The sequence below is a fragment of the Fundulus heteroclitus genome, chromosome 18, assembly GCF_011125445.2.
Source record: "Fundulus heteroclitus isolate FHET01 chromosome 18, MU-UCD_Fhet_4.1, whole genome shotgun sequence".
Taxonomy (NCBI): domain Eukaryota; kingdom Metazoa; phylum Chordata; class Actinopteri; order Cyprinodontiformes; family Fundulidae; genus Fundulus; species Fundulus heteroclitus.
The window spans coordinates 20099819-20123523 of NC_046378.1; the positions used below are offsets into that span (position 1 = coordinate 20099819).

The following is a 23705-nucleotide window of genomic DNA, read 5'->3' on the forward strand; positions in this document are numbered from 1 at the left end:
CCTGTTTATCCAGTCCTCCTGCCTTCTCTCCATCACTTGTAGAAAAGTGACAATGCTACTTCTTTTTCTTTCAGCAGTGTTAAAGAATATCTCTTCCAGCATTACCTCTTCACTGCTTCTCTAATTGTTGCTCCTCTTGCCTTATCCATGAAAAGAGGTTGGTGAGCTATGTCCAAGTAGCTTTGGAGTTGTGTCATATTAAAAAATGCTGTGTGAGGAGCTTAGGGGTATTGTTTAAGAACCTACCTCTGCTTTAACGTCACCACAACTCTATCATGTCTGCTGCGTTTCTTGGTCTTCTTAGTGCTGTTTGTTCTTTAATCTGAGACCTTCACAGAACATCTTTTATGCTGAGATGTGAACTCTACTCACTATTGATACTGATATAAAAGAAGTGGCAATAACAGTTGAATCATGAAAACTTTTTCTTTTACGTATTATTATAAGGGATTTTTTTGTTTGCAGGAGACCCTGTCATTCATCTTTGTCCATCTGGTCATTACTGTGACGGTCTGCCCGGCAGTGACTTCAGTGGCGCCAGCGGACCCCGGCCGTGTCCCATATTTACTTACCGGGCTTCCCCAGGAGCGGGCAGCAAGGGTGACTGCCTGCCCTGTCCTCCTGGCACACACTGTAACAGCACAGGTAGCGTGTAAAGGATCTCACAGAGTACATTTATTAAACGTTTAAATCAAGCATGCACATAGTATTAGGTTTTATCATGACTTTTATTGATGTTCTAATGTACTAAAATTCTCTCTCTTCAAGTAAATGTAATGAAACATAAAACTCACCTTAATATCCGGTGGGCTTGAACTTAAATTTTTTCTCCATTTTAAATGAATTATGATTTCATTATTTATTCATATATATATATATATATATATATATATATATATATATATATATATATATATATATATATATATATATATATATATATATACACATATACACACACACACACACACACATACATACAGGCAGGGTATGTATGTGCTAACTATAATATTTATGTCTGTACGACTCCCTAAGATAAGGGTGAGTAATGCTCTAAATTTATAACTTGTCACTTGAGGCCACAGAAATAATTGAGTTGAGGAGTTTCAGAGAAAAACTTCTTTCTAATCCCTATCACAAAAGCTTCAGGCTTGAAACTGAGCCCTATTGTAATCCCAGCTAATGTATATTGCTCAGAAAATAGTTTCCCTCCCTGTTGGTCTCTTTTAAATAACAAGAAGAGAGGAACTCCAGGTTTGTTACAGTAATTTTAATAATTCTGAACCCTGAGGTGTTGGTTACTTAATTGAAGTGCTGCTGAACATGTGAGGTTGATGATGCTGCAAATTTATTTCCACCTTCAGGGTTTAACTTAAATTGAATGTTTTTTTTTTTTTGTTCTTTCAAATTTCCCAGCCAGGCAAGTGTGGTTGGGAAATTAAGTTTGTTGACGACAGAAGAAAAGACAAGAGGCAGAAAAAAGCATTTCACTGTGTTGTGCATATTTCATGTAAAAGATACTAAGTGTGACAGAAAAGCATAAAAAAGGAAGAAAAGAAAAAAAAAACATCTGTAAGGGGAAAATATTTTTCCATGGCACTGTATGAATTGTATTGATTACCTTCTTTTCCCCCAAACGTTTTGTTACTTTTATTCTTAGTGTTGGTATCCCTCCTGACGAAAAACCCTACCAGAGAAAATTAAGGAGTATAAATAATTCCCAGATACCCACTACCTAATCCCTCATTAGAGGCGTGTGCATATTGAACATGGTTTGACTCGGACAAATAGACCCTTCAATGACTAAAATAGGTCATCAGTCCCCATAATGAAACTTAATGTGTAACAGGCCAATGCAAAGAGCTGAAGGAAAACCACTCTTACTTTTGTCAGACATTTTTCGAAATTTTAAATAAATTCATCAGCTGTCCGCCCTGCAGGATCATTTACTTATGGGCAGCAGGAAAAAAAAACACAAAACTGCTATCAATTTCCAATGAAGAAATAACATTTTGGGGATTTCTAGGACTCACGGAGTATACCAGCAGTCCCTGCCCACCTGGCTTCTGGTGCAGTGGGACTGGACCCCCCATCTTCTGCCCACCAGGGACCAAGAGGCAGCTTCCTGGAGCTGCCGCACCCAACCAGTGTGAACCCTGTGCAGGGGGAACCTTCTGCCCAGACCCTCGCATTTCAGGAAAGCCCAACGTGGAAGGAATCCTCTGCAGGGCCTCCTATCAATGTCCCGTCGGTAGGAGTCTTAGTAAATATTTACTTTCTAAACTCATCCAGACGAGGTCCTGCTGCTTTGATGAGGTTTGTTGACTGCACTCCAGGGGCAGCTTCAGAGAAGTTATGCAGAGCTGGCTCATACTGTGGACCTCAGACCGCTGAGCCTCAAGTGTGTCCAGAAGGATATATTTGCCCCGAAGGATCATATTCTTATGACAGCCCTAAACAACAGTGAGTACATACAAGAGCTAACAAACTGAAGTGTGTTGGTAAAACCCAAATGCATCCTGCACGATTGCCTGAGGAATGACATGCAATAGTTATTGAAACGTGGACTGGCTGATCTACAAGGTCTGAGTAAAAGCTTTAAAGATAAACTTGTTACGTCACTCCACAGATGTCCATTTCCCTACTACTGCCCTGCCAACAGCTCTGCCATGAAATCCTGCGCTGGAGGATCCATGCCTGTCAGCACGAACGGTCTCAGAGGATCAAACAACAGCAGCTGTAGCTTGTGTGAAGAGGGCACTTATCGTCCACACCTTTCCCCGAGTCTTCAGTGCCTGCCATGTCTACCAGGATACTACTGCCCCCAAGGTACTAAAAGGAAGTATCATATTTTGTTCTTTAAATGTTGCAATATTTATTTATTTATTTATTTTTTTTGTTGCCCAACTTTGACAAGGCACAGAGAACTACAAGAGTAATCCCTGCCCTCGCGGCTATGTCTGTGGGAAGGGATCCGCCCAGCCGAGGTCCTGCCCACCTGGCACTTTTGGTAACCTTACTCGTGCAGAGAAAATGGACGACTGTCACCCTTGTCCAGCCGACACCTTTAACCACCTTCCTGCCCAGAAGGCCTGCTTCCCATGTGGGAGTTCCTCCACCTCTCCACCCGGTTAGATAACAAGATATATGTGTCTGCACATAAAAAAACTTTTTCTCTGCATTTTTTACTGTGACAGACTGCATGAAGTAAACATGTTTTACATCATGTCCCATAAAATAGCCTACAGTTGAATAAATTAAGCAAGATTTTCAGATCCTTCTGAAAATAGAGCACCCACTGGCTTTATGTACACTATATTTGTTAAATATCACCTTTAGCTATATTGTGAAGGATGCTATTTAATGATAAAGTTCAAGAAATAGCAACTGTGTTATGTCAGTGTTTGGAGTTTTAGGACATAAAGGGAAAGTGTTGGTTCATTTGTTCATTACCAGTTTCAAGGGACTGGTCAATTATTGCAGTATTATGTGTGAAATCATAGTAGTAGTAATCATTTTATCATAAACTACACCTCCTTCACTTCGTTTTTATTTGAAATGTGTTAGAAGGAACAAACGCTATCTTGCAAAGGCCCTCTACCCAGTGGCTAATTAGACCTAGTCCAAGGCTGGGCTTTTAAGACGATAAAAATAGAATAAATACAAAAACTAAAAGGCAGCCCAACTAAACAAAAAAAAAGTTAGAAATCAAATTCATAAAAACAAATATAAAATCCATTTGGTGGCAAAATCAAACAGCTTTTAAGAGATATTACACGAAGAAGAACAAAACAGTACAAACATGTAGACAAAAGGCACAGTAGTTTGAGCCTAAACATGTTTGTTAGCCAAGGTTGATCAATAAAAGTTCAACTTAAAAATGTATATAAAAAAGGACAAATTAACTTACGCAAACCTTACCTCCTCTAACAGGCCAGCGTTGTATTTACAGAATCAGACTTTAGCTCCAGGAAATAAGTTTCAGTTCTTTTGTTTCTTAACCTATTAACTAAAAATAACTGTCTTACATTTAGAAACAGTTTAGCTTACTGTTTAGTTTACTGAATTAGAAATTAGCAACTTCAGTTTGAGCTGAATTTCAAAATCCACTGCAATGAACAATTAATAAAACAAATTATGGTCTCTAAAATTAAAATTTTTGGCTTTTTACAGCACTTATTTTGCCATAATAATTTTGTGTGTTACAAAATGATTTGTGCAGGTTCCTCCTCGTGTACCTGCATCGGGAAGAACCGGGCTTTCCAGTATTCAGATGGATCATGTTTGTGCAGAACTGGTTTCATCTACTACAACGAGCTGGACTTTAGAAGTTCTGCTTCTGATAGCGAACTGGACTGCCAGCCTGAGGTCAGTAACATAAAGGAATATGTCTATAATTTGTACTGAATGTTTTATAAAATTAATAGCATATTGTGTAGACTGGAAACTGCCTTTTGCGTTTAAATCTATGTAATGTTAAGTTGGCTATGTCTGAAGGTACCAGTGAGGACTGATACAACAAATTTGCTTGTATTGGAAGCCCACTCGGATGTTAGTGTTTTTGGTCTTGTGTGTTTCAGGTGAACAGGCGGTGCAGCACAGGAGAAGTACGAGTCGCAGCGTCCAGAGAGTGTGTCTCGCCGTCCCTCCACTCCTGTAACATAACCTGTGGATCGCATGGAGGGATTCTGGATATGGAGATGGGCATGTGAGCCTCGTTGTTTATTTTATTTATTTCCGTAACGTATCACTGATATACTGTAAGTTGCCATGGAAAACCTGCTCCAGCCTATGATACCCAGGTTGTACACTTTTTAGCCTGGTATGTCTGATAATTGCTGTCCCCTGTCTTATCTGCTGGTGCCCCAGCTGTCTGTGCGAGCGATACGTGTCTGCAGAGGAGATTTGCAATACTTCCTGCCTCTTCAGGCTGCCTCAGCTGTCTGCCCAGCTCACCACGGATGGAGACTTGCAACTCAGCCTTAGAGAAAGAAACAGCCGGGTCTGGGCAAGGGTGAGAGAAAGCTGACTGAGCCACAGACAAAATGATGATTTGCTACACATTTAAAGCACGGCAAATCATCCCATCACATCCAGCTATTTACCATACGCAAATCGGTTATCCTACATGTGCATTCGGATATGTGAACGCTGCAAGTAGCAGATAAGAATCAAGACAAGGCTTTATCAGGATTGTAATGATGGAGCCAAGTAGCTTCTCTGACTGTTTTGTTTGCCTGAATAATAAATTTACGGAAAGTTCTCCACAACAAGTTTTAGTCCCAACTTTTCAGATTGTTCTTTCAGGATTGATTGTAAATTGCAGCAGTTGCAGACCTTTTTTTTTAATTTATTTGATTGCCAGTGGAGAATTTATGAATGTTTGGTAGGAAAAACAGTTTAGTTGATAAACAAAATTGTTTTTTGTGTATGAGTGTGTACATGTTTGATTGGGTAGACTTAGCTCCTTTTAGAGAGAAATAGAGGGACTTATTTGTATTACTGTCAGAGGACACGATTCAGTTGGTGGATCCAAATGCAGACGTGAGCAGGATAAACACTGACACAGAAAGGAAAAAAGGGGAGACAAAGCTAAGGATTTAGACAAAGAACAAAGATAAACAAACAAAAAAAATGAATCAAGATCTCACAGATAAAGACAATTAAAATTGTTGATTGAGCAGTCATAGTAAAAATAAAGTACACCCTAAAATTATTTCTTCTCCCTGCTATCTTGTTATCTCCATCCATTTTCTTTACCTGCTTATCCGTGCATGGTTGCAGGGTACCTATCTCCAGCGGTCAATGGTTGGTCATATTTTTTTCTTTTTATCTCAAAAAGAAAACAATTTGAACAGAAATAATTAAAATGAAGACTTGTATGAAATTTGATAAGTTTGGACAAAAATAGTTTCAGTTTTAATCACAATTTGAGGCAGCTGGTGAAAACGTTCCTCCCTAACCTACACACAAATTTCCTGTTTTATCTGAGTGTGACCAAATGTCTTTTTTGAGAAAATTTTCTTCAATTTGAGTAACTTTTAGTCAGACAAATGTCATAATGCCTTGCAAAAGTGATAACCCCCCTTTGCTCTCGTCATATTTTGTTGCCTCACAACCTGCAATTAAATGGTTGAGTTTGCACCATTTAATTTACAGAACATGATTACAACTTGTTTTATTTAAAAAAAATAAAAAATAACCAAACTTCAGCATTTGTAACTGTTCATTCCCCAAAAGCCAGTGCTTTGTAGACTCGCTTTTATTGTAATTACAGCTGCAAGTCACTTTGGGTCAGTCTCTATGAGTTTGCCACATTTTACCACTGGGATTTTTTCCCCATTAATCTTGGATGGTTTGTGCTTGTGAACCGTGATCTTCAAGTCCAACCAAGGATTGGACCCCAATCAAGGACAGACTAAGGGCAGCCAATGGCACACCCCATTGGATTGAGGTCAAGCCAGATACTCAACCAACACAGAGTTACATTTTTAAAAAGTTTATTGAAATGATGGGTAGTGGATGATGAGGCAGGCAAAACAGAACCAGACTGGACAGGAACTCACAGATGCAATCAGAATGACTAGAAGCCTCCAGAATATTGATAGAAGCCACACAATGTTTCTCCAGCATAAGCAGATCAGACAACAGAATCCATCAGGAATCCTCCCTTCCAAGCGGTGCACATAAACACTCGCTGATGAAATAGCAGGGCAGAATAAGGACTGGATCCAGGGAAACTCAGAAGCAATACCAAAGCAAGCCACTGGCACAAACAACGCAAGCAGGCAGGTAGCAAGACAAGATATTCTGTCAGCAAGTGGATGAATGAGGCAGGTATAAATAGGGAGAGTGACAGGTGGGCAGAATTGACTCTAATTAGAGGCAGCAGGTGTAGATGATCTAGTGCAGAGTGGTAGGTAGGATGTCAGTGCTGATTGGCTGGTGACTGGAAGAGGGGAATGAAACAATAAACAGTCCAGAAAAGTCCAAAAACAAACATAAAAACCCAAAACAAAACAAAAAAGGTTGCAGTCATTCAATGGAGTAATCAGAAAGAGTAAACTTAAATGTTTTTGTAATTAAAAAAAAAACATATTTGTTAGATTATTTGAATTAGAGATGTGTCATTTTTGTCTGGGTTTCTGTTTTTCTCCTTTCAGACAGTAACAAATGTTTTAGGCCCAGATATCCATGTACAAACATCTGGAAACGTACATTTGGTGCAGTTTTCCTCTGAAGGACTCTTTGGTTGGATCCCCATTCAAAAAGATCTGGTCAATATTTTCCTTTCAGGTAAGTATTGGACTGGTCAGCAATTTAAAAACACATATCATTGGCATCAACTTTAGTGAAATTAATATATATATATATATATATATATATATATATATATATATATATATATATATATATATATATATATATATATATATATATATTTATTCTCGGGATCAGACTTATACAGACAGATTCAACTGTATAAATAATTATTCTCTAATGTTTAGTTTATTGTCCCTTAGCAAATCGTCGAGAAACAATCCAGTTTTTTCCATCAACAAGCTTACACAAGTATATTTAAAGGTTAGGGACACATTCTCAGCTTTATGCTGGTTCTAGGAAAAGGAAATGGCATTACTTTAGCTAAAGTAAAAAGAAAAAAAAGTTAAATGCAATTTTGCAGTTTTTGTAAATTCCCTGTGTTAGAAAAAAAGTTATTCGAGTGTAGTCAGTGTTTGAAGTTTTAAATAGGTTTACCTATGTCTAAACTTTGCAAGAGTAGTGGATTCCTAAACTATTCTCCAGATATATTTTTAAGAAATGAGAGGAATTACATTTTGTAGCATGACTTTGAGCCCATAATCGGTATCTCTTTCTCTTTTTATTGAGATATTGGAGGAATGCGCTTCCATTTTACAGCTCTAGATGTGATATTTTTTATAGTCTGCTATTCATTGTATTTTCATTGTACAAGATGTAAAGTATAAAACCACAATGATGAGATACAGTTTTATGGCAAGTCAAACATTATATCCATACAATGGTGTTATAAAATTGTTTGTGACAACGTTATATTAATTTATCACTTTTTATGTAGAGTTATTTTTCTTGTAAGTGTATAGTCAATTTGTGAAATGTCACATTTTATTAATATACTTCTGTACAAAACCTCTGCACATGTCCCGCGGTCAGTCAGAACTCAGGCCAGATGTTAGGTTGCCCCGAACCAAAGCATATGTGCAAAACGGACGTGCAGAAAAACCTTTCATTGTGAAAAATCCCACATAAACTCACTGGAAAAGTGGAGAGAAAAAACAACAACGGGAAGCTAAAAGTCTTTAAAATGTTCATTGAGCACCTTTATATTGTTTTGTAAAGAAGACAAAACATAGTGGAGGCCTAGGTCGGAACAATTCTGGGTTTGAGATTGTGACCATTTCAGTTGTATAATCTGAACCTGCTTTGTCCATACTAAACCACTTTTGATGTGTCTTTGGGATCAATGTCCAGGAGAAACAACTGATTGTGTCCACATTATAAGCATCTAGCTTTAGGTCTGAATTGAATTTGAATAATTTGAAAGTAAGTCCTTCTTAACGAACATGAAAAAAAATTGTGTTGTCTGAGAAAGTTTTGATGAGATGATTCAGCCAAAATGTGTGTCTTAACAGGACAGTTATCCACACAATAACACGGGTTTAGGAATGGCTAAAGTACGGAGACGTTAAACTTTAAAGATGATTTCCTCAAAACCCTTACATCTTGACAGTATTGTTGAAAATCTTTACTCAATGCTTAAAAGGCGAGTCTGTGTTTAGAAATCAGTCGATCAAAACAAAAGGATGCAGTTAATATTGTCGTGTGGTCTGTAACTAAGTTATGGGGATGATTGTGAATATTTGAGAATGTATTATTTATACAATTTGATTCAAACTTCTGCACCCAGATCCCGTATTCAGAAAGTTGTTGATGCATAATAATTCTACCCTGAAAAGAGAACTGTTGAAAAATGTATTAAGTGGCCCAACATTTATTTAACATTCATGTCCATGATAGGTGACTTCTGACCAGAACTGACATCTTTTTCCCCTAAAGTCTTTAGTCAACTCTCCTTTTTGTCTCACAAAACAATAAGAAATATGTAAAACTTTTAAAAATCAGCAAAGGTTTCTCTTTTTAGAACCAATAGATATCCTAAATACACGACCTAGAAAAAGGAGGCAGACTGAAGAAGAAGTTGATGATGATGATGATGATGATTATGATGATACTGATGTCCTTCCTCGAATCCCAAACCCCATCGCCTGCCTTTCCTCGGGTGACATGCTCGTTTTTCATCTCACCATCAACCACACTGGTATCTAGGATCTTATTTACTTTGATAACCATTTGTCACGTTGGTGGGATTATATTTGTTAATTTTAGCTATTCTCGTGATATTCTAACTTTATTGAAATCCATAGACCGCCGTCTCAGCCACTTCCCGGTGTACCAGAAGGACCACCTGTTTAACAGTAACCCGAGCTGGGACTTTGGAGCCTTCAGACATCTGCAGATCCTGATGAAGCAAACACATTTCAACTCTTCAATGTAGTGTGGACTCCACACAGTATTCATCATTTCAAATTATATTTTGCTAAAATAAACTCTCACAGCATCTCTTTCTCCGGGACGCCGCCCAGGTTTGCCCATGTTTTTTCAGAAGCAGGAAAGTATGTGTTTGTGGACAGTGTTGTCTCTCAGTGGAGTTTAGTCGTGGTGGTCAGTGAGGCGGGGACAGAATGTGACCCCAGGGCTGCCGCGTTTCAACCTATGACTCCAGCCCTCCTGGTCAAGCATGGGATCGTAAAACAACACCGACTCAACCTTCTGCCTGACTGGGGGCTCATCGCTGGTGAGTTCTTCTTCTTTTTTTTTTAATGACTCACCTCTGAATGATTAAACGGTACAGATTTATTTTGCTGGTCTCACATAATTTGTAATGTGTAGGGATCCTGAGTCTGCTGTTGGTGCTGGTTGTCGTCCTGACCACAACCGTGCTGGTTCTGCGACCCAGCAAAGCAAAGCTCGTCCCCCATTGGAAGATAAGACCGAAGTGGCGCAGCCTCGGAGAGCCCTTTTGTCCTGCCGAGTGCGTTTGCAGCAGAGAAAGGTGCTTTTTATGTAACAGATGGGATGAAGTTTTTTTCAAACTACTTTTCAGAATCTACTTTTAAACTATATTAAATGTACGAATGCTGAAGCTAAAGCCATTTGTTGTAATGTGGTTCACATTACAACGGTTTCATGGAATACAAATAGCTTCCTGCATACTTTTACATTACACAACCTCTCTGACCCTGTTTCTTTTTGTATCTAAATTATATTCCTTTTGTTCAAACATAAGATGGTTTCGTCTCATCTGATGGTATTCATTTTACGGCATTAAAAGTACATGGCAATATTCTAACTTTTACTTTTACAGTGAGAAACATTTCACATTTAACTGTCAAAGCAGCCAATATTGCTGTAAGGTGAAACACATACTTGGATGGGGTACACCGGTTTCTTAATGAGTTGCTTTAAGGCTACATTAGTAATTTCACAGAGACGGTTTTCTGTTTACTTAGGATTAGATGCTCATCTGCGTCAACATTTTGTTGCTTCTCCAGCTGATCAATAAGAACGAAGAGAGAATTAAATCTTTTTATTTCTGTATAATCCCTTCTAGTGTACTGATGGTACATTAACCAGCATTTAATTTCTGGATTTCTTGTTGGTTCATTATAGATAAAGGCACGATTCTTCACTTATTAGCCCCAGGTTATTATTTTATGATAATATGCAGACCACAGTGGAGGTTAGGAAACCTCTGGAGGTTGAGTCATTTGATCAGCTAGAGGGGAACAGAAGAGTTCATAGATTTAAGCTTTTTTGCCAGGAAACATAATTACTTATGTGTCCCTTTAGCTGATTATTTAGTGATGACTCTGCCTCTGGATGGGTTGAACTTCCTTCTTAGTGCAAGCAAGCTTATCGCAGTATCACCAGCCTAGCTCCATACTAATAAGTTTGCGGTATGCTCTGTGAATGCATAAAATGAAAATTGAATAACAGGGTTAAGTTAGAGTTTCTATTTAGCATTTCAATGCAGCGTTTTTCATTAGAATATTTGCTTTACATTATTAACAATGATGGTCATGGTATGATAAAAGGTTTACTCAAATAGATGCACTGCTCTAAGGGATATCTTTCAAGCATTTATTTCTGTTGATGATTCAATATACTGTTTCATAGATAGACAGACAGAAAGATAGATTTATATTCACTGAATACTTGGTTGGGCCTCCTTTTGTATAAATTACTGCAACAATGCGGTATGTCACATTTGGAATATATCACTATATATCAACATTTCGGTAATAATATTTGAGATGCAGCGGGATGTTGATAAATCTTTCATTGTAAATGCTTGAAAAGGGTGAATGTATAATGGAACGTATTCCTAAATCAAAGCATCTTGTTTATCCTGTAATATATCTTTTTAGAGAAACTAAAAAAAAAATCCTTTTCAAAAAAGGCAGTTTTCCTTCATGTGTTTTAGCACAACTGTCCAGAGTCAAGGAGGCATTCTTGGGAGCCGAGGTGTAGGCGAGGGAGCAGAAGCCGAGGAGCCTGCGGTGTTAAAAGGAGGTAAACGCACAGCTTGTCTCACTTTTCTGTAACTTTTTTTTACCCCAAACAACATAAATCTTTGCTTAATGAATAGTGTCTGCTTCGCACACACAAAAAAGCGAAACAGGTTATCTCAGTAAATTTCCATTTCATTTAATTAAAAAACAAAGTCTTCGGGGAAACTTTTCACTAACTTTTCCATCTAATTTAGTTTTCAGTGCATTTGTAATTGTTTGGTAATGTGCTCTGCTGACTGATAGTGGTGCTGGCCCTAATGTTTCTCACTTAGTGCATGTTGCATTATTCATTCGGCTTCACAAGATATTTAAATGGACTGGTTATTATGAGATCATCATGCGTGACAGCTTCTAGTTAACAGCCTATTCTGAATTAGATAGACGATAAAGAAAATAATGGGTAATGTTGGACTGTAATGGCTTGTGCTGATATCATTTATTTAGAGAGCGGGAGAGAGCGGGACCCCGGGGAATTGACATGTGGTCATATTAAGGAAAGTTTTTACTTCAAGGTGCAGCCATGCACCAACAAGATTATCTCGCGCTGACTGACGTTTAATTATCTCCTTTAGGAAGTGTTTCAGGCTGCTGTGATCTGGAGGAGTTCAATGTAAAGACTCTTTATGACAAATTAGAGGACCAGAACCTCCACGTCGCCGCCCAGTTGGCCAGACATCGCAAAGACATGCAGGAATTTTATCGGAACATCTGCCAACAGGCTGAATCGTTGAAGGTGTTCTAGCTTGTCTGTGTTTTTGTCAAAACGGTGGGTTTGCACTAACGCAGAAGAACTTGAACAAAACTGTACATTTTGTTTCAGGATATCTTTGAAAATATGGATTACAAAAACTTAAGTCTCCTTAAAGAGATTCTAGTCCATAATGCGATGAAAGCTCAGCCATCACACACTAATATTGGAGAGAGAGACCACCAAGGTAAGAATACACTTACCTATTAAGTAATTAGTAAAGCTACATGAAGCAAAAAAAAAAAAACGTGTTATAGTTTTTTTTTTAAATGCAATGCAATGACATGAACAAAGAGATACATTTCATAGTTTGCGATTTATAAAATCGGACCCATTTCAATAAAACAATTAAAAAACAGAAGCTACAATCATTAATTAAACTAATAAATTTCCATTATGGTGGTCGAGCCCATTAAGAGTCAACTGAAAGCTTCAGCGCAGAATATCAGTGTCAGAATATCAATACCATCTTTTGTGAGCAATGATTGTGGACGTTTCTGCTTGGCTCTAATTGCTCAGATAGCAGTCTGTGCTTGGTGGTAGCGTTTGAAAACCGGAAAAAACAGAAAACCTTTTAGAGAGACTCTTCTCTCTCTCTCCTAACAGGATTTGTCATAGGAAAACGACAGGAAACAAATGTAACTCAAAATAAGTTGCTAATAAAAACATACATTCTATTATATCCCAAATCTTGTCGATCACATGATAGCCTGTCATTCCCCTGATGGGTTGCAGATGACGCAGTTGTTTCTTATTCCATCTAATGCAACACTCTGAACTATACTAAACTTCTAACTAAAGTCTGCAGTAGGCACAGCTCTGGTCAGAAGGTTAAATCTCACATCAGCTGCATTATGTAATCATTCATTTTGGTCTCGTAATCATTCATTTCAACCATTCTTTTGTTTTAGGTCACTTTTGTGTGATGTAACAACCACAAGTTTGAATTTATTGTGCATTTTCTATAACGCACAGAGTCAAAATTATACATCAACAGTCAAATGTTAACATATCTACCTACTGATATTTGGCTTAAAGTGTCTTTAGCAAATTCAATTCAGTTCAATTTAATGTATTTAGCGTCGAATCACAACACACGTCATTTCAAAGCACTTAATAGTTCCCAGTGAGACTAGTTTTCTATTTCCATGAACTGACAAAGTCCCATAAAGGATGATGTCCTTACTCTAAAACTTGGCACCTTCAAGGTAAAGTAAAAGTGACAATTTCCTACTAGGACAAGCTAAATACATTTTGGAGAAACAGGAGGTAAAACTATTTGGCCACAGTGAGCTACGTTTAGAAGAAGCAAGGTGAGGTTTTAACATAACAAATGCAAGCCTAGAAGGGGCAGCATCATGCCTGAGGTCTATTTTGCTACCAGTGGCACTGTTTAGTGGATAGTGATATAGAGATTCAGGTTGTTGTTGTTTATTTTATGCAAATTTACCAGTGCAGTAAAATTTCTCTCGCTTTCCACTCAAAAACTCATAACGGTTTTACATTAAGAGACTGGAAATCATACCTCAAATTTATAAAATGCTTTGTGTGTAATCTGTGTGTCTTCATGAAAACGGACATTTCCACCACCCAAGCTGAGGCGTCTGCGTCGTTACTGGGAGCTGTTCTTAGATCAGTTGAAGCTCTCTTATGCAAGCTGACGGGAGGAACTTGGCAAAACCAGGATCTGCATGGATTTCCATGTTGTCAGGGTTCAAGGGACTGTGAGGCTCAGGTTCGATATAATCAACCTGGTGACACCGATTTATGTTTTACACAGGTAATTTAGAAATATTTCAAACACGTGTTTGGGAATGTAAAAGTTGTGTTTATTTTTCTTTTTTAACTGTCCCCAGTTTTCATCAATGTCAGTGAATAAAGGAGAATCTCATTCTAATGAAACAGGTCAGAAACAAATCTTCACACTTTTTGGTTGGTTACGTTTTGGATACATTGGAACAAAATAATATGTACTTTAAAAATGTATTGCATGTAACTTATTTATCTGTTCTCTAGACTGTGCACAGACCACAGCTCCTTGTCTTAGTGATGACGATCTGTCCAAATTAGTCACCAAATCTCCTCTGTTTGAAACTCTACAAGACATCCAGCGGTCGTTACAGCAGCTCACATCAGAGGAGTCACATCAGCATCTGTGCAATGGTGCAACAACAAAACATTGCCTTTTAGTTTATAATCCCACTCAGAATAAACTATGTGCAGTGCCTTGCAAAAGAATTGTCACCTCCTGAACCCTGTTTTTCATCAGTATTATATGTAATAAGCAAATACAAAAAAGTGTGTCATTGTGAAATTGAGGGAAAATGACACAGGGTTTTGACTTTGTAGGACTACCCTATGCAGCAATTTTAGATTCAAGTTTTCTGAGTTGCATCTCTTGCTTTGCACCTCAACAGACTGAAGCTTCTGTCGATTCTTCTGTGCAATTTAGTTAGGATTTTATAGATTTGTGCGAGAGTTAATGTGAACATCAATTAGAACACGTACCGGTAAATATGCTTTGATCCAAACCATTCCATTGTAGGTCTGGTTGTATATTTGGGGTCGTTGTGTTGAAATAAAGTTTCCACCCCAGGCTTGAGTCTTTTTCTCCCTCTAAAAGGTTTTCTTCCAAGATTAACTCCATCCATCTTCCCATCAACTCTGACAATCTTCCTTGCTCCTGTTGTAGAAAATCATCCACACAGCAAGATGCCGCCACCGCCATGCTTCACAAAGGAGATTACTCAGTGTTATTTTATTCTCCACGCACTGTGACTTGCACATAGGCCAAACAGTTTAATTATGTTCTTATCCAACCACAGGACTTTCTTCCCCATATTTACCGTGTCACTGCATGACTTATGGAAACTCAAAACAGGAGTTCTTATCGTTTTCTTTCAACAAAAGCTTTCTTTTTGCCATTCTTCCATTAAGACCAGATTCGTGGTGCCTGTCGACAGATTCTTCCACTCGAACTATGGGTTTCTGCAGCGACCCCAGAGTTACAATGGGCTTCTTGTCTGATTCCCTGTTTATTGCCCTTCATGCCCAGCCTGCCCATTTAAGTGGACAGGCATACCTGGGTTTGTTGGCAGTTGTAGAAAATGAATAAAACAGGTGCTGTGTGAGATGTTCCCTCCTTAGTGTGTGCCTTTGTTTTCATGAGGCTTTTTGTTCACTAATGTTCTCTAACAAAGCTCTGAGACCTTTACAGAACAAATGTAGTCTTACTGAGATGAAAGTTCACAAAGGTTAACCTTATTTACTATGTATGTTCCTCCTGAACACACTTGGGACTTGACTTTTTTGTCAAGTTTTGAGGATTATTGAATCACAGATGAAGGCTACACAGATTTTCATTTGGAAAAAAAATTTTTAAAATCCAGAACTCATTTTCCTCACATGTCAAAAATAATGCACTACTTCTTGTTGGTCTTGCACGCATGAAACTAATGAAGTACAATTTAGTTTGTGGTTGGAATGTGACAAAAGGTTGAACAAATTTCAAGGGGCATGAATTATTTTGCAAGACACTGGATGTGGCAAAATCCTAAACCGAACATCCTGATATCCTAATACAGCTTTTTCTGTTTCAGCAGAAATGGGGCCTTCTGTCCAAGAGAAACACAACGAACATCTAATTCCAACCGAACTGGACAGCCTGTCTCCACACCACTCAGCTATTTACCTGTTCGGTTGTCATGTGATGCAGTTACTGGCAGATTCCCCTAAATTCCCCTCTGTGCTCCTTCTACTGGCGAAGTCTGTTCCCTTTAGCTCATCTCCGTCTAATGAGAATCTTCTGGCCCATTGCACAGGGGACTTCTATTTTGATCCAACCAATCAAATCCTTTATCTATCAGAAGCAAAGCTTCAGCATGTGGGGCACTTTATTGCTGTCATCCTGCAGTCCATGGCCCACATAGCAGTAGGTAATAAAAAAGGTTAAAGAGAGTCCTGAATGTCATGCATAATATTATAGCTTGGGCAATCATCTTTGAGCAGGAAGTATGTAATCGTCTTTGGCAGCACAATGATTAATTGGTGTTGTTTCTATCCAGGATCCAAACCCCAGAGGTTTCTGCAAGCTCTACATGAGGCCATTTCAACTGTAAGCCTTCAGCTGTTCAACCTTTCATTTAAATGGAGCTCTGCAGAGGTGTGTGAAAGCTATTTGAAGCTCACTCATCATCCTCGCACAGTTTGAAATGTAGGCTGATAACTTTTTCTAGCTTTTTTTTTCAGCCTAATTTTGATGCTTTAGATGGGCGGCATGGTGCATTAGTGGAGCAATTTCTCAATATTAGAGTTCCCTCTGAAGCACGCTTCACTGAGCAGCTATTAGCCAGGAGGTTGGTGCGAAAAATAAAACTTGCAGCAGAGGATGTTATATGCATTTATAATAAGTAACTTTTTAAAAAATCTTTTTCTATTTTAGACTGGAGAAATATAAGTATTTTAAACTAGAGGATCTTATCTGCAACCTCAAACAAAGATCAACTCCAAATACAGGTATGGCAACTTTTATGTTTATTAGTAGTTCTTTTATATGTTTATTTTAAAATAATGCATGAAAATAACTTGCAGAGGACTTGGAAAACAGAATATGTCAATGTTTTAAACATTTCTCTTTGTTGATATATGTCATCGCAAATTTACATGTTACGGCTAGTAATAGTCCAAATTATATCTGTATTCTTGTGTAGAAATGTAGTATAAACATGCACAACATAGTGTATCTGCAATTTTCCTCTGTACATCCATTGTTCTCTAATAAGAGGAAGTAAATGTAATCATAGTGGACATTGATTATAAATCAGCCAATAGTGCATGACCTTGACAATAGAGGAGAAAAAAGCAGCAAAAAACTGCTGAGATTATCTCACTGAGATAAATTCATATATAGAAGGTGTAAGCTCTTCAGTTAACTGCAAGATGTGATAAAAGTTACCTCCACTATATAAGTTTATATAGCCAACACAGTATGTTTTAAAAGGTTTGAGACTTAGGATACTGGCAGAGGAGGCAGGCAGGAAATGCAAAAGGAGTCCTCAGAGGACGCAGACAGGCCAGGAGGTGCAGGTATCACAGTGACTAGAGCCAGTGGTGAATGCAGGAGGCGACTTAAGCAGATGATACAGGCCCTCACCAGACCGGTTGGAACCAGCAGCAGGATCTTAGAAAAACAGAGCAGACAAGCACTTGCCTGTGTTCTTAGAAGAACACAGGCAAGAGTTTCCACATCCAGCAAGTTGAGCCCACAGCACTGGGAGTGTTACGACGGCAGAGCACATGGTAGGAGACAAGACGATCTGGCAGTGAGTGGGTGAGTGAGGCAGGTATATGAAGGCTGGGGAACAGGTGAGCAGAGTAGGAGCTGATTAGTGGCAGCAGGTGGAGCTGCTCTGGGCTGATGACTGGTGACTGAGGAGTGGACTGAGCTGATTGGAGGGTTTCTGTGGCTGAGAGGTGACAGAGCTGAGTCTAAACAAGAATGTCCAAAACAAACAAAAACCTAACACAAAATGACTGATTTAGAGGATAATTGTTCTTTATATTTACTAGGTACATCTAAAAGAAACAATAATATGATGTTGATAACATTATAACGGTAGTAATCAACATGCAGCATTAGGCCTAATTGATGCTTTGCTGTTTTAAATGAAAATGTTATGTATTTTAGCTTTCATTTTTCTGTAAATACCATAAATGTGGTATTATTTCTTAACCCCCTTGAACATTACCTATTAATTTACATTATTAGGACCTGCAAATTTGTCTCAACATTATGTTCTAGTATCAGTGCATAATACTAATCAAATGTTTTCTCTCTGCATTGAATTTTATTTATTTATTAAGATGTGACCAAGTACACTTTGGATTAGCAACATTATCCTTGCAACCTTCTTTGAAATAAAAACAATACTATGCTTTAGATGTTTACCTGGAACACATACTCTGAATGACCCATACACATTTTTCATCAGACACAGTATACATTTAGTTGAAAATGGCTCATTTAGATTTCAACATGATCATGAAATCCATGCTGAGTGCTGACAGTGATAGTATCAACATGCTTTTTCTTCAGAAAATAATTAAGTTCCATTATTCTGTTAGAATAATGCACCTCATAAACAAATGGACAAATCCATTTGTGATATCAGACTCTCCGTTGTTTTATCCATTCCTCCCCATTCACAAGCTATAAACATCGTTAAACAATTGTGGGTTCTGGAGAGAAAGCCAATTATTACTTCCCTAATGACTAAAGAGCTTTTGTTTTTGAGAAATGATCCAATATCCGAGTACACCGTGTTACCACTGAATGCTGAAGCAGCGCACACAGGGACTCTTCTTAGAAAAACAACCATATACCACTCTGTGTCTTAATTGATTGTTTCTTCTATGGAGATTTAACAAGGACATTTTCACATGATTTTAATTATGACTTGTGGTCTAATTTCTGCAGGTTTGCCACCAAATGGGACACCAGTGCAGGTAACAAAGTTGCATGTCATAAAAAGCTGGAAGAAAAGGACCTAAAGGGAATAATCATGATTTCCTGTGAAGCTTGTATTACATGATCTATTTTCCTGTGCTCCAGATGTCATGTGTGGAAGAAGAAATTGACCGTATGAGTGAGTCTTTCCTGCAGCTAAGCGTGCAACTGCAGAGAAGAGCTGAAATAAGCACGATGCTAAAGGAGAGAGACAGCAGTGCCGGAGACCAGGCGGTAATTAGAATGAATGTTACGTGTTTAAAATTCTGCAAGTTACATAAGTCATTGAATACATCCCTGTGTTAATTAAATTCATATTTTGTTATTATAAATGTATTTTTCTATCTAATTTTCTTTTTATTTGGTTTAAGTTTTTTTTTTAAAAACTACAGTACCTTGCTAAAAAAATCATATCCCTGAACTTTTTCTCAATTTGTCACTTTACAACCAAAAACGAGAATCTATTTTTTTAGGGTTTAATGGGATCAATCAGAGCAAAGTAGCCAGTGGAAGCAAGTGGAAGGAAAAGGATGAAGGGTTTTCAAAAGTTTTACACACAATACACTAAAAAGTCTGGTGTGTATTTGTATTTAACCACCATTGGTCAAAGTTTTGCAGTTAAATTTTATTTATTATAACTGTATTTATGCTTGCTGCTCTCATGGATCCAACAGTGGAAACATGAGTACCGTTCGGGATATAAGGCGCACCGGATTATAAGGCACATAACATAAGGCACATAACATATTCTTCCCAAGTGTGTAATATTACTCCGCCCCTCCGCTAGGGTGACCAGATGCCCCCGATTTCTGGGGACAGACCCCGTTTTGGATGACCTGCCCCCGGCAAAAACTGTTTCATGATGGAGTAAAAGAGGTTTAGTGCAACAAAAGGTATTTGCCTGGTCCTGCCGCTGTCCCGACGTAGTAGAGCTTTGCCGAACGCACCTTTCCCACCCCCTGTTGGTGTTGCAGTCCAGACAAAACACAGCAACCACCAGGCAGAAATTCTGTGTTTAACAAAATCTGAGATGTCCCCAGTTTTCAATAGAGAAATCAAATCTGGTCACCTTAAGGTGGAAATGCACTGGGCGTGTAACGTAAGCAGCATGGCTTACGGACTTGTTTTTAAAAGCATAGATTTATACCAGATACTGCAAAGTATGCTCCACAACTGTGTGATTCTGCAGAGAGAACAACTTTTGTCATAGGTAAGTAATTAAAGAAAGACAAGTTATCAGTAATATATGGGTAAGGTATTAAATTATCAGTTATATATGCAATGTTTTGATCAATGATCAGAGTCCATGTCTTGACCATATCTGATTAGAAATTGCATATTTTAGTTTGTTAGCTTGTCACAACTAGATCATCCATGGCACTTTACTTTCGACGACTCTCATTTTGGAATACATCCGGGATGTTTTCCTGTTTATTTCCTGCTAAACAGGAATGTAAACATGTCTGAAATTAAAACTTAAGTCTAATTTAGGCGTTGCGTATGCTTCTGGTGTACATTTATTGACTGATTAAAATTAAAAGCTAACCTAAGCGTAGGATGCGCATATACTGCTTTGCTGCACTTTGCAATGCGTCCCGTGTGTTTCCTCCTTAACACCGCTCTCTCCTGAGAGCGAGAGCTGTCCGTCTGTCGGGAGGACAGAGTAGTTGGACGACACTACCCTGTTTCTAACATAAGGCCAAAATAAATGTAATTTTCATATTGAATTAACTTACTTGGTTTATTGTTGCTAGTGCACACTCCAGATGTGGGCTGCCTTACATGAATACACTTATTTGGAATAGACTGTCTGACTGTAATTTAGACATTACAGTCAGGCAGTCTTGTAGACAGCTCAGGGGTCTGTGTACAGTGTACCGTAATACTCTGAATATCCATTGAGCTGAGCGGCTTTGTTGCTAAGCAAAGTCATACTTACACATTTTAACAGATTTTTTTTTTAGGCGCACTGGATTATAAGGCGCATTATACATTTTTGGGAAGATTTAAGGATTTTAAGTGCGCCTTATAGTCCGGTAAAAATCACAATCCAAACAAAACGTTTTAAATATCTTCTGGAGTTCATCCTTGTCATATTAAATCCAAACTCTAATTACAATTACAAAATTCATGACAATGGTACAACAATTGCTTATCGCTACTGTCAATAGATTCTGCAGCCTAAGCTGTGATCTCTTCAGCTCTGATCTCTTCTCCTCCACAGTTACAACGGGCCTTTTGGCTGTTTCTCTGATTAATGCTGTCCTTGCCCAGCCTGTCAGTTTAGGTGGATGGCCATTTCTTGGTAGATTTGCAGTTTGGCCATACTCTTTCCATTTTCAGATGAAAAGTTATTGGTGCTCTGTGAGATGGGGTGTTGTAACCTTGGGATCCTGTTTTATAATTTAACCCAGCTTTAAAGGGGACCTAATACGCTTCCTTTTAGACAAGTTAGGGTAGGTATATGGGCTATACAAAACTTGTTAATTATAGTTTTTGCACAAAATCATTCTCGGAAAATGGCATTTCATCTCCTCAGTTCTCCCTATTTTGAGTTTTTATCAGAATGAGCTGTTTTAGGGCTCTGTCACTTTTATGCAAACAAGCTGAAGCTGGCTTTGCCCCCAAACTCAATGTTCACACTCACATTTTTCAACCATACAACCGTATATCTTTGATCCTGAGTCAGAAGTAGAAGAAGGTGGGGGGCCTTCTGCACAACCAGCAAAGCTTTGCAACCAACAGTAAGGACATAACTATCATTCAGTCAAAGTATTAAGGCAAATCCTGCATGTGCGGAGCTTGGATTGCTATGTGGGGGGCTCGGCTGTGGTTGCTTGGTGAGGGGCGGTGCCTGCCAATTATGATGTAATATTTGGGATGTTTTTGAAATAGCTCATTTTCCAAACACCAACAAAACATTTATTTATTGCCAAAAAATGGCCTGGATTATTTTTAGTGCTTTGACTTTTTCTAGAAGCAATAGATATCCAAATGGAAGTACAAACATGAGCAAAACATTTATTTTGCAAATCCTCCTTAAACTACTTCACGACTTCCCTCTTGACCCATCTGTGTTCTTTAGGTTTTATGATGCTGTTTGTTCACTCATGTTCTGTAACAAACCTCTGGTGCCTTTATGGGATACCTGTATCTATTCTGAAATTCATGCTATACTCAGATTACATTACACTTGCTTGCCCCGATATTATTTAGGGGTATCAGAGTAAAGACGGCTAAATACAAATGCACAACGCATTTTTCAGATTTTCATTTTCTACCACATGAAATGCAAATAAATTATATAAAAAATTTTGAGTGTAACATGACAAATTGTGAAAAGGGTCATGGAGAGAGAACAATTTAGCAAGACACTGTCTACAAATAAAAAGGCACATTGCATTAATGTAATCTCATGAATGGGATAAATCATTTAAACAAATCCCTCTGTCAGGCTAATGCAAATTTGCTCCTAATCAGCCTTGACACGGAAGATAAAAGCATACAGTATGTGTAAATACGATGTATAAATGAATGATCTGTTTCTGCAGAGGGAAACATCAACAAACATGCCAAGTCTGAGTCGTAATGGAACAATCCTGTTGGAGCTGAAGAGATGTTATGTATCACAGCGCCTCAACGAGCTGCAAGCCACATTAAGCCAAATGAGACAGTGCCAGCTGCGTGACGGCAAGCTAAAAGACGGAACAAGAGGCCGTAAAGAAAGTGATGACAGCTCCGATCAGCACAGAGAAAAGGAGCATGATCCTGCCAGGGACCACCAGCGGCGGTCCACTCTTTAAGCTGATCAGAAGCACAGCCCACACAGCCAGGAGAGCAAAGGTCTTTGTGAATTATTAAATGGAGAGTCATATTTCTGACCAGCAGAGAAGTGGCTCTGTTCAGGCTGACAACCACGACACATTATTGCACCAAACTATGCTGGAGACCAAAGAGCAGCTCCATTAAAAAAAAATAGCCCAGGAAATTTTGAGCCTAACAGCAAAACCAAAAGGAAAATAGAGAAGGACACACAACTAATAAAAAACATGTATTTGATGTTTTGTTTTTCTTTCAGATGTCAATGTCATATTCCAGACTTTCCATGCTGTTATGTTTGGCCTGTAATAGCGTTGAGCTAATCTTTGTACTAGATAATACTCCATTTTGTTTTGCTGAAGCGTGGTCCCAGTGACCTCAGTCTTAGCGTGTGCTCTGGTAACTACCAGTGATAGCAGACAAGAATATATTTTGGCAGCGAACAGCAGTATGACACAATCTGTAAGAAATAGTTTCTCTGTTAGGAGTTTTAATAAAGGGAGTTGATTCAGGTCTTTCGGAACAGCCTCTCTTAATTATAATAATCTAATTCAGATGATAGATTTAAGGTGAATGTGGTCGTTTTTTCCCCCCATTTTCAGATTAAAACTTTGTCTTTTTTTTAAGTTGCAGCTTTATAAAAAACGTTGCAGCTTTATAAAAAAAAAAAAAAAACACACCAGCTTTTTTTGTATCTTATGAAGCAAAAACTGTCCACTACATTAGGACATTTATTTTTTAACATCTATATGCACTGCAGAGGGGAAAAGTCATTAACCATAAAACCAATAACTGGTTGTTTAACAGTTGTCAGCAACACCTGTAATCAAGCCTTTACTGGCATAAGACTCATGCCAGTAAAGGCTTGATTACAGGCTTGATCTTTGAGACATTTTTGACTACTCTTCCTTGAATAATTGCTTTAAGTCAGCCACATTAGGTGTTTGTGTATGAATGGCTT

The 23705-nt window shown here is 38.2% G+C and overlaps 2 protein-coding genes and 1 long non-coding RNA gene across 3 annotated transcripts; 2 read left to right on the forward strand and 1 right to left on the reverse strand.

Annotated features, from left to right (window-relative positions):
• The first annotated feature begins 296 nt into the window (after positions 1–296).
• Positions 297–12414, forward strand: LOC118566763. The gene is made up of 14 exons (XM_036150141.1): positions 297–645; positions 2027–2463; positions 2630–2829; positions 2918–3130; positions 4223–4368; positions 4581–4708; positions 4870–5014; positions 7164–7296; positions 9182–9358; positions 9465–9591; positions 9684–9895; positions 9991–10153; positions 11585–11673; positions 12245–12414. The coding sequence occupies exons 1-14, from the start codon at positions 415–417 to the stop codon at positions 12412–12414; spliced, it is 2571 nt and encodes an 856-aa protein (XP_036006034.1). The 5' UTR covers positions 297–414.
• A 1800-nt stretch (positions 12415–14214) lies between these two features.
• On the forward strand, positions 14215–23256 carry LOC118556590. Its single transcript, XM_036150317.1, has 9 exons — positions 14215–14325; positions 14437–14583; positions 16023–16355; positions 16485–16582; positions 16669–16775; positions 16862–16935; positions 18896–18924; positions 19031–19159; positions 22477–23256. The coding sequence occupies exons 1-9, from the start codon at positions 14286–14288 to the stop codon at positions 22726–22728; spliced, it is 1209 nt and encodes a 402-aa protein (XP_036006210.1). The 5' UTR covers positions 14215–14285; the 3' UTR covers positions 22729–23256.
• On the reverse strand, positions 14228–16201 carry LOC110368859. Its single transcript, XR_002428476.2, has 3 exons — positions 16112–16201; positions 14929–15149; positions 14228–14573 (listed from the first exon to the last, which is right to left on the reverse strand). It is a non-coding gene; the product is annotated as an uncharacterized LOC110368859 (long non-coding RNA).
• Positions 23257–23705: the final 449 nt, after the last annotated feature.